Raw genomic sequence first — 11,058 nt, 5'->3', positions numbered from 1 at the left:
CCGTAGCGTGGTGCTAGACAGCAGAAAATATATATATAATTATAATAAAGTTACAATAAATTAAGTTAATATATAATTATATGTACAGTGCCTAATTTATATATAATACTGTACAGGCGATAATTAAACTCAACTTACCCTCTTAAACTCTCCGTAGCGTGGCGCTGAACGGCGGAAAATAGTTCGGCTGCTCGTCCGCTATGACGTTTTACGCGTCCCTTTTAGCGTCTTTGTACGAATACTGAGGCAATTTTTTCGCCGCGTCATAGGATTATACGTTATTGGAACGTGCGTTATAGAGGTGTCTACTGTAATAGATTGTTATGATGAGCAATTTTGCACTTGCCGAGAGAGGCAAAGCACGAATTATACAAGCAAGATGTTCATACTCGAATGGCTCATAACCTTTGTATCCTGACACAACATGATAATAATGATATCGTACATCTACTCCAAAATATATATTGAATTTCTGTAAATCAATTAATTTTTATATACATAAGTAATGCTGATTTACACCATCCACTGACAGAAATTTAATGTAACAAAATAGAAATTAAATATAATTCTTATCAATAAAATATTATAATTTTAAAATATATAATATTCACTTAACTACTGTAACACATTACCCAACACTGGTAGTTAGTCGTGGATTTCGGCAAAGACAATCGGCTGGCCACGTAGCGTTTCTCAGCTTTTTTCCACTTAAATAGGATCCAGCTTCCCATAAAAGTCTTCCTGGAATGCATCCTCCTTGGCATGTCACTCGGGTGTCACTATGTAAAGCCATAAGACTCTATATGAACTACCAACTACTGAAACAAAAAGAGCTCTAAAAATTTTTTTTAAATTGCAGCCCAATAATTTAATTACAAACGCGATATTTATGAAAATATACTTCCCATGGAGTTTATACAATTTTTTGCCAAAATGTAAACACTGTATTAAGACACGCAAGCATTTTTACAATATCGTGTTTTATTTAAACACAAAGCCTTTCGGACGTTAAGGTCTTCTCTTCCAGGAGAAGGTCAATGACTACTTTTAGTCCAATTAACTTCGACCCCATTTCGCTCCAATTCCTTTTTTTTTTATCGGACCAGCGGTATGGTTGCATTCGAATAAGAAAATTACATAATACGAGATAACCGGCCTTTACAAAATATAAATTAAATGGTTTTCCAGCGTGCCAAGTTTAAATATTCGTAAAGTGTTTTGTGAAGTTAGATTGATTGGCAGGTTACTATTCCATATTCGTCTGTGAATAGAACAGTTTCTTACAAGAAACATTAGAAAAAATTATGATATCATATTTTTAACTCTTGTCCAGTTGACCATTAAATTTGTGCCAATTTGTACATTGGTACACTGAAATAACAGAACTCTTTGTATGGTTTCCATTTTAATATTTATTACATTATAATATTTGATTTATGTAACTACAAACGTTATTTTACGTAAGGGTTTATGATATCAAGTAACCGATCTAACACAATTGATAATTCTTTTTCGTGAACTGTGCACAATTTTAAAAAACTTTTCGAATGCATGACATTAAGCACTCAATGTCTTAAGTCTATTCGTAAGATAACCATTGTAGTTAAATAAATTAAATACTGTAATATAATATAATAGAAGGGTTAGTAATACGAAAGAATCTTATAGTCTCAATGATCGTTGTTAATTTTTCCCGAGTAACGCCGGGCTCAACTACTAGTTTCTATAAATCATTCACGATGACGTGTCTTTTATGAAGCAACGGCCATTAGCTTGATATTAACTGTTTAAATAATTGTTGTTACCGAAAATGTTTTTATTTCGGAAAGTATAAATTAAATCGTCCAAATCTGTCCAACAGGGAGCGGTCTAATCGAGATAGATCTCATTGCATTGCTTACGTTAATTATCATATTTTCAAAAGTGAAAGGATAAAATATTATTTACCCGAATTCCGGGAAATATCGCAGGTAATCGGATGTCGGACTTCGGCTCCGCTTTCCTGCAAGCCCAGAAGTTTGACAATGGCGTTAGGATAGAGAAGAAATCATGCTCGACGTTCGAAACGCCATTGTCAAACTTCTAGGCTTAGGGGAATGCGACGCCGAAGTCCGACGTACACGTTTTTGCGATGTAAACGTTAATCAACCTCGCTAATGTAATTAAACAGTTTTAAACTTTTTGTATGTTTTTCTATGCTTTACGCTGACTTAAATTAAGTAAAAAATGAGCTTTTAGTGTATATGTATGATTCGTTCAAATTTTAATTAAAAAGTTTCAAGGGAAAAAGTTGTTCAACTATTCCTGCAACTTTTGGTGGCGCCATCTGTTATCACATTTTAGTCAAAAGTATAAAAGGTTTCTAAATATTAAAAAAATGGCAAAAATATTAATTTTAAGGGTAGGGTTGGGTTTTATGAAAACGTGTAGTTGCTAGTAACGAGTAAAATTGTCATTAGGTCATGTGCTACCGGAGATACACACGACCCTTTTCATCTCCTCATCCCTAGACCTATTGCCGAAGTATTTCTCCTCCATGACTGAATTATTGCAATGTTAACATAATAATTCTAATAACAATTCGAATAATGGTAGTAATTCATCGATGCATTTAAAGTCGCGATTTTCCTGGACGTAATTTTCTACATTTACACTTTGTACCTTTTATAAATCATAATTTGTAATGTAAAAGTAAAAAATATATTTTTATATATATTTCTGTTTAGTTATATACATATATATGTACATATATATTGAATATATAAAGTTTCATCAATCCTAAGAGAAACCGAAATAACACTTCACAAAGTTCTATAAACAAAGATTCAACTCTGACTGCAGAGCTTCGAACAAGCTTATTTTAATAAGTGGTATCTCGTACTTGAATTATTTTTAAAGTTGATTATTATTTTTCGTTTTAATTAACTGTTAATATACTATAATAGTCATTAATCGAGGTAAAAAAATCGCAACTGCTTCTGTTACCGTTCTGTTTCTATAAAAGTAAAAAAAATGCTGTGTTTTCATTTGAATTATTTTGATTTAGGCTACATTCAAATCACGACCCACGTATAAAATTTCGCATTGAGCAGACATTGACGATGTGTTCAACGTTAATTCCACAGTTTCGGTCATTCAAAGAATACCAGTGTTGTTATCTTATGGAAACTGACAGAAAATTTCACGCAACCAGCCGGTTTGTCAGCCGCAAACCCGTAATCAATAAGTAAAGTTTTAAGAATAATTTTTTCCCAAAATTCAATTGCATAAGTAATGCGGTGTGTGGACTGCAGATATTTCATTTTCATAATTTATAACTTCTTACTCTCCGTGCACACTCATATTAGCAAGTCGATTTTGAACTTTGTCAAGACCATAACATAGAGACGGTTGACTAGGAACGTTGACTGTAATAACAGACCATCCCCGAAAAATTTCCGAATCTTTTTGACCCCATCAAATTCGTTACGGGTGCCTCATATAGGCAGGCTGCTGTCTTAATCGTTCGGCCATCTAGTGGTCACTAATTTTTAAACGATTTTTATTAACGATTTAAATCATTATCACTTAAATGTATAATTTGCATTATTATGTAATGTAATTAAATAAATAAAACGTTTTATTTGTTTCGTCGAAACGGTGTCTTCTCTTTCTTGCTTTGCTTGGCTCAATATCACCACTTGTTGAATTTATAGACACTTGGCAAATAATTTATCATCAACTTTTTAATCCATAACCTTCACTTATAGAGACGCGTTTCGGGCATTTGGCCCTCTTTAGTCTGTTACATAATAAACATATGTATGAGTTTCTCATAATACATAATGTTTTTAATGGTAGGTTTTTCTAATTATATGATAATTAGAAAAAACCTGGATAACGTACATGTGACGATCGAATCCCCCGTTACAGGGTTACATTTATTGTATACATCTAGTTCATTTTTGGTGTTTTCCTCGTAGATAGGTTGTATCTGGTGAACATCTGTCCGCACCTTCCGCACTACGTCTTCTTATCTACCTTCCCCTTTCTGGTAACTTGACTACTTCGCCCATTTGTCTGGCAACGCGCAACATTTCTCCCAGAATGCTAAATACAGCCACGCCTACAACTGTATAAATATTCTTCTTGAGATTTTCTATTTTAAATTAATAGTTGCATCCAGTTTTTATAAATTTCTATTCTTAGGTTCTTGTTAATGTGTTTTTTGAAACTGTGTCCTGTTTTATATTTGTGGCGTAGTATTGTGTTTTATTCCAAAGACACATGGCAAGTTTTCCATCAGATTCCTTTTGTAAGGCAGAGGGCGCCACCGCTTGACCTTTCCCCTCTGACCTCACTTGGTCCTCGGACACCGATCTGGAGAGACACTTCCGTACGCCGACCTTCGCTTTTGTTACGCCAACCTTTCGGAGTCAGCTTGACGACGAACGCACATTTGTACAGTAATTTAACTTAGACCTCTGTAAATATTCTGTAGTCGCGGGGAAATAAAATATGGTATTTCCAAGGAATCAGTCTCCTCGTTAATCTTGTCTGACGAACAAAGGACGTGGAACACGCGGGCAAGATCGAAACTACAATCACCGAGGTAGGATCAAATTCGGACCTATTCTATCGAAACGCCTAGACGGACTTTAGCTCAATCGCTAAACTGGTGAGCCGGACGTGATTCAAATAAAGGATACTCAAAGACGAAAATGGACGAGAGAACCGCTAAGCCTAACCCCGAACAAAGGACCGACATGTGCCTAGCACGTGTCGCCGTCAAGGTGCCGCCATTTTGGAAGCCGGACCCCTGCATTTGGTTCCTTCAGTTCGAGGCCCAATTTCGAAACGCCGGAATATCGTCGGATCAAACAAAATTCGATACCGTCGTCAGTTACATCGACGCGGAAATTCTCACGCAAGTTTCGGACATTTTACTCAGTCCCCTTGGTTGGGGGAAATACGAACTTATCAAAGAACGGTTGATCTCCGCTTTCGCAGACAGTGAGACCCAGCGCACCAAAAAACTACTGACTGAAATGGAACTCGGCGACCGCAAACCCTCCCAACTACTCTGCGAAATGCGTAACCTGGCTGACGAAAAAATCGGCGAGAATTTTTGAAGACACTGTGGCTCCAACGCCTACCGATCAACATGCGGAGCATCCTATCGGTTAGTAGCGATGAACTATCAAAATTAGCTGCTATGGCCGACCAGATCTGGGAACTCAGCTCTGGACCAACGACAGTACAGCTTGCTCCCGTAGCATCGGGGAGCGCACACTGTAGGGAGCCGCTCCCTGCCTTGGACACCCTTCAAAAGCAAATATCAGAACTGTCACTGCAGGTAGCCGCACTTAACGAGCGGATATACCCACGCATGAGACAAAGAAACATCCGACCCAGATCAAGAGAGAGATCACGCAGTCGACGAGCCGCTAACAGCAATATCTGCTACTACCTCCAAATGTCGCCAACCGTGCAACTTCCAAGATCAAAAGGTTGCAGTCGAGGAAGCGGAAAACTAATTCCCCGTCTCTCTTTGGCGACAGGGACAACGGGGATTGAGCTGAGTCGCCTTTATATAAGTGACAAGGATACAGCAACTCTGTACCTCGTGGACACGGGAGCGAACATTTCTGTTATACCTCCAGCACCCCACGAAAGGCGCAACTGCAACAAACTCGAGCTTTTTGCAGCCAACGGGTCGACAATAAAGACTTATGGCCGAAAATTACTTAACCTAGATCTGGGATTGCGAAGTTTTCCGTGAATATTCGTCATAGCCGACGTCCAGCGGCCAATCATTGGTGTGGATTTTTTATCTCACTTCAACCTGCTAGTCGACAGCAGCCGCCATCGGTTCATTGACGGAATTACGAATCTTCACAATTATGTATAACCCTATATATATAATTGTACACGCGTTAATTAATTTTATTTACGTTAATAATTAGTTATCGAAATCTTCAGTGTAAACTATGTAATTTCCTGTATATACCCGGTAATACTTAGTGGCACCGGAATATGCCATATGGCATATTGATCAATAAATATCTGTATCTGTATCTGTATCTTCACACGAATGCCAAATTCCTTCCCTATGACACATCCCGAATCCAAATACCGGAAGACGTCTCTATTTACCAAAAAATCCTTGCCGAGTATCCAGACTTAGTGCGGCCATCAATTACCAACACCAAGATCAAGGAACACAACATCGTACACTTCATCGAAACCAAGGGCCCACCTGTGTTCGCCAGACCACGGAGACTTTCGGCAGAGAAACTAAAGGCAGCCCGTAAGGAGTTCGAATTTATGCTCCAACAGGGCCTATGCCGGCCTTCAAAAAGCAGCTGGGCCAGTCCGCTACACTTGACACAGAAAAGGTCGGGAGATTGGAAACCGTGTGGGGACTACAGAGCGCTCAACAGCATCACCATTCCGGATAGATACCCAATTCCATTCCTCACTGACTGCAACCACATCCTACATAATATGAAGATTTTTTCATCAATAGACCTGGTACGCGCTTAACAGCAGATACCCGTGCACGAACCCGACATTCCTAAAACCGCTATCATTACTCCATTTGGCCTGTTCGAATCCTTTTATGACTTTCGGACTACGAAACGCAGCCCAAACCTTTCAGCGGTTTATGAATATGGTGCTCACTGGCCTCGACTTCGTTTTCTGTTACCTGGACGACATTCTTGTTGCTTCTCCGGACCAAGAAATGCATCAACGACACCTTCGCACCCTCTTCAGCAGGTTAAACGAGTACGGGTTATGTATTAACCCCGCTAAGTGTACTTTCGGCGCCACGTCTATAGAATTTCTGGGCTACAGGATAACGCCAGAAGGCCTACGGCCACTCCAAGCGAAAGTGGAATGCATCCAAAATTTCCCGCGACCAGAGACAGCTACGGCACTACGACGGTTCCTCAGAATGATAAACTTTTATCATAGGTTCATCCCAGGATGTGCCACGTTGCAGGTTCCTCTCAACGCCATGTTATGTGGCCATACCAAAAACAGCACCAAACCCCTCATCTGGTCGGAAAAAGCAAATAGCGCCTTCAACAACATGAAGGACGCCTTAAGCAGAGCCTCCCTCCTCACCCACCCAGCACCGGATGCCAAACTTTCCTTAACCACAGACGCTTCAGACGTTAGCATTGGAGCCGTCTTACATCAAGAGCTCGACGGCGTTAAACAACCCCTTAGTTTCTTCTCCAGGACCCTCACCAAGTCTCAAATAAAGTACAGCGCATACGACCGAGAACTGCTAGCCATCTACTCCGCCATCAAGCATTTTCGGCACCTAGTGGAGGGGAGGCCATTCGTTATCTATACTGATCACAAACCCCTTACGTTCGCCTTCCTCCAAGATTTGGCCAAAGCGTCGCCTCGTCAACTCCGCCAATTGGACTATATATCGCAGTTTTCAACCGACTTACAGCATATATCCGGCAGGGACAACGTCGTTGCAGACTCCCTGTCCCGCATAAACACCATTGGCGCACCATCCATTAACTACGACGCCATCGCAGATGCACAACAGGATGATGAACTATCAGAATTGCAACAAAACCCAAATTTCAAAATAGTAACTATGCACCTCCCAAGTTCAACAAAATCCCTGTTCTGCGACATCTCTACCGGTCACTGTAGACCTTACATACCTCCCTCTTTCCGACGAGAAGTATTTTCGGCCACCCACAACTTATCACACCCAGGAGCCCGTGCGACAGTCAAACTGGTCACTCAGAGGTACATCTGGCCAAACATGAACAAAGACTGCCAGACATGGGCACGATCTTGCATGGCCTGCCAAAAGGCGAAAATCCACCGACATACACGTGCACCTCTGGCGAAGTTCCTCGTCCCGAATTCACGATTCGAACACATCAACGTCGACATAGTCGGCCCGCTACCACTCTCAGAAGGATCGAGGTACCTTCTTACCGCTGTCGACCGATTTTCGAGGTGGGTGGAAGCAACGCCTTTACCAGACCAGACAGCGGACACAGTCGCCAAGGCACTAATCGACACATGGTTTGCACGCTTCGGCGTTCCTACAAAAATCACAACAGACCAGGGTAGACAATTTGAAAGCCAGTTGTTCAGATCGCTAAGCAACTACTTAGGCTTTCAAATCAGTCATACCACGGCCTACCACCCCCAAGCTAACGGGTTAATCGAGAGACAACATCGCACTCTAAAAGCAGCCCTTTCAGCACACCTGCAACAGGCGACCCCATGGACCGCAGCTTTGTCTCTCGTCCTCCTAGGCCTACGCTCGGCCATCAAAGAAGACATTGGAACATCCCCAGCTGAACTGCTGTACGGCGCTCCTTTACGAGTACCAGGCGAACTTCTGGTGGATTCTCCGGCGATGGAGAAGACAGAGTTCATGCGACAGCTGCAACAATTCCTTCGTACGTTAAGACCGTCCCCAACATCTCGACATGGGAAACGAACGACCTTCGTCTCGAAACGACTAACAGACTGTTCGCATGTCTTTGTACTCAACCCAGCAGCACATCCTTCACTTCGTCCGGCCTATCTTGGTCCCTACCGCGTACGTCGTCGCTTCGAAAGGTTTTTCGATATAGACGTCGCGGGCTCTCCTAAAAGAGTATCGATAGACAGATTAAAACCCGCATTCCTTCTAAACGAAGATGCCGCTACTGGAACAAACCATACAAGCACGTCGACCCCATCCGCCAGCCAACACCCAACATCACCCAACAAGACAAGAGGAAGACAAACGTCATCAGGACGCGTCATCCGATTACCCGTTCGCTTCCTGGATACGATACGCTGGACCGCTAGGGGAGGAGTGTGTAGGGCAGAGGGCGCTACCGCTTGACCTTTCCCCTCTGACCTCACTTGGTCCTCAAACACCGATCTGGAGAGACATTTCCGTACGCCGACCTTCGCTTCTGTTACGCCAACCTTTCGGAGTCAGCTTGACAACGAACGCACATTTGTACAGTAATTTAACTTAGACCTCTGTAAATATTCTGTAGTCGCGGGGAAATAAAATATGGTATTTCCAAGGAATCAGTCTCCTCGTTAATCTTGTCTGACGAACAAAGGACGTGGAACACGCGGGCAAGATCGAAACTACAATCACCGAGGTAGGATCAAATTCGGACCTATTCTATCGAAACGCCTAGACGGACTTTAGCTCCATCGCTAAACTTTTTTAGTTGAGTCGATACAATACATTGTTTTGTACTCGTTTCGGGTTTTGCCCCTCTTCAGTCAACTAAAATACAATATATATATTTTAACTTATTACAGTAGAGAATTTACATAAAACAATGAGTACGTAAAAGATATATAGACATACAGTACCTTTTAGTTACACTTTGTATAATGTAAAAACATGTAAAATCTGCTTTAGTCATTTGTAAATAAACTAGTATATATTACAAATTAAAAGGGTAAAATCTTCTCTTTTAGGAATATTTTGATATAACACAACTGTAAAAATTTTTTAGCTGTTTCCGTCCCTTTTTTACCTTCTACCCCCTTTTTATTTTTTCTTATGCGCTGGTATCTTAAGTGTTGCCACGTTCGCCACCTTGTGGTTTGGTTTTTACCAAAATCTGTCTTGGAAAAATCATTTCTAGGAGAAATTGCTTTTCACAGAAAAAAGAAAATTATTTGTAATATATTAATGCAGTTTTCGTTTATTTTAAGACTTAAGTTTTTGTTTATACTGTCTTTACTTTTCATGATTTCTATGGTTTTTTTTAAACTTCCTGTTGTATGTTAATTTTTCTTTATGCAGTATTTCTACGTTATTTTCATCTATATTACAGTTGTTTATAGTACAATGTTCGTAAAATGCAGAATTTATTCTATTATATTTTAGGTCCGCTATGTGTTCTTTCAGTCTAGTTTTCAGTTTTTTTTTTTGTTTCTCCTATGTAATGTTATTTGTTTGCTCAAGTACACGGAATTTTATATACTACACCTTGGTTTTCGGTCGGTATTTGCTGGTTTTTTTTCTGGTTTGAGGTTAACAGTCTGCTTTCCATTTTTTGATATGATAGTGCTAATTTGTAGTTTATTTTTTCTATTTCTGGCTGATTTGTTTATATAAACCTTTAATATATGGAAAGTTAATATATTTTGTTTTAGTTGCTTGTTTATTTTTATTTTTTCGTAGGTTTCTTGGGTCATTAAGTCTGATTTCCCATTGTTTTAGCAATCTCTGCGGAAATCCTGCAAGAAGAAACTTTTTTCTTGATTCCATTAGATTTTCGTTTATATGTGCTTCTTGGCTTATCCGGTTTATGATTTTGTCATATTCTATTTTATATATATTATATTTAATGTATGGCGGAATTTTTGATTAATATCTTGTTGTTACTTGGTTAGAGCTCGGTTTCTTGAATGTTCTATATTTGAGATGATGTTTTAATCTTGTTATTGTAATATCTGGGTAGTTAATGTTTTTTCTTGCCATATCTTCGGTTTTTATTTTAAATTTTATTGCTTTATGTATACTATTTGTCTGCTTATTAATTTCTTCTATCTGAATTTCTGTTTCGTCATATATTATTAGGATGTCGTCAACGTATCTTTTGTAGAATTTTATTCCTGGTATGTTACATATTATATTATCGATGTCTATCATAATTAATTCGGCAAGTTTCGGGCCGATTACGGATCCCATACTTATCCCATCTGTCTGAGTATAGTATTCTTCGTTGGTTTCGAAATAGTTACTTCTATATGTAAATTCTATTAATTCTATTATTTCTTTGTTGACGTCTAGCTTATTAAGCTTTTCTTCTATTAGATCCCAAGTTATTGATGGGTACATATCAACTATGTCGAGGCTTGCTATTCTATACTTTTCTTCTATATTGATTCTGTTTAGTTCTTTTATGAGTTCGTCTGCGTTTTTAATTGCAAGGTGTGAGTTCTTGTATTTTTTAAGCTTTTGTTTTAGAAATTTTTCCAGATTATATAACGTTGAATATTTAAAATCTATTATTGGTCTTACTTTTTCTCCTGTCTTGTGCGTTTTAAGTTTTATATTTAGTT

The 11,058-nt window shown here is 39.3% G+C and overlaps 2 protein-coding genes across 2 annotated transcripts; both read left to right on the top strand.

Annotated features, from left to right (window-relative positions):
* Nucleotides 1-4,700: 4,700 nt before the first annotated feature.
* On the top strand, nucleotides 4,701-5,111 carry LOC111615009. Its single transcript, XM_023356384.1, has one exon. It carries the CDS (start codon nucleotides 4,701-4,703, stop codon nucleotides 5,109-5,111), a length of 411 nt encoding a protein of 136 aa, XP_023212152.1.
* A 32-nt stretch (nucleotides 5,112-5,143) lies between these two features.
* Nucleotides 5,144-5,761, top strand: LOC111615008. Its single transcript, XM_023356383.1, has one exon. It carries the CDS (start codon nucleotides 5,144-5,146, stop codon nucleotides 5,759-5,761), a length of 618 nt encoding a protein of 205 aa, XP_023212151.1.
* Nucleotides 5,762-11,058: the final 5,297 nt, after the last annotated feature.

The sequence above is a fragment of the Centruroides sculpturatus genome, unplaced genomic scaffold, assembly GCF_000671375.1.
Source record: "Centruroides sculpturatus isolate CEXI.00-Female unplaced genomic scaffold, Cexi_2.0 scaffold2270, whole genome shotgun sequence".
Taxonomy (NCBI): domain Eukaryota; kingdom Metazoa; phylum Arthropoda; class Arachnida; order Scorpiones; family Buthidae; genus Centruroides; species Centruroides sculpturatus.
This window is presented reverse-complemented; position numbering and strand designations above follow the sequence as displayed.

What these genes read in the sequence shown, in the direction of transcription:
- LOC111615008 (XM_023356383.1), top strand. Translation starts at nt 5,144, where the DNA reads ATGCGGAGCATCCTATCGGTTAGTAGCGATGAACTATCAAAATTAGCT.
- LOC111615009 (XM_023356384.1), top strand. Translation starts at nt 4,701, where the DNA reads ATGGACGAGAGAACCGCTAAGCCTAACCCCGAACAAAGGACCGACATG.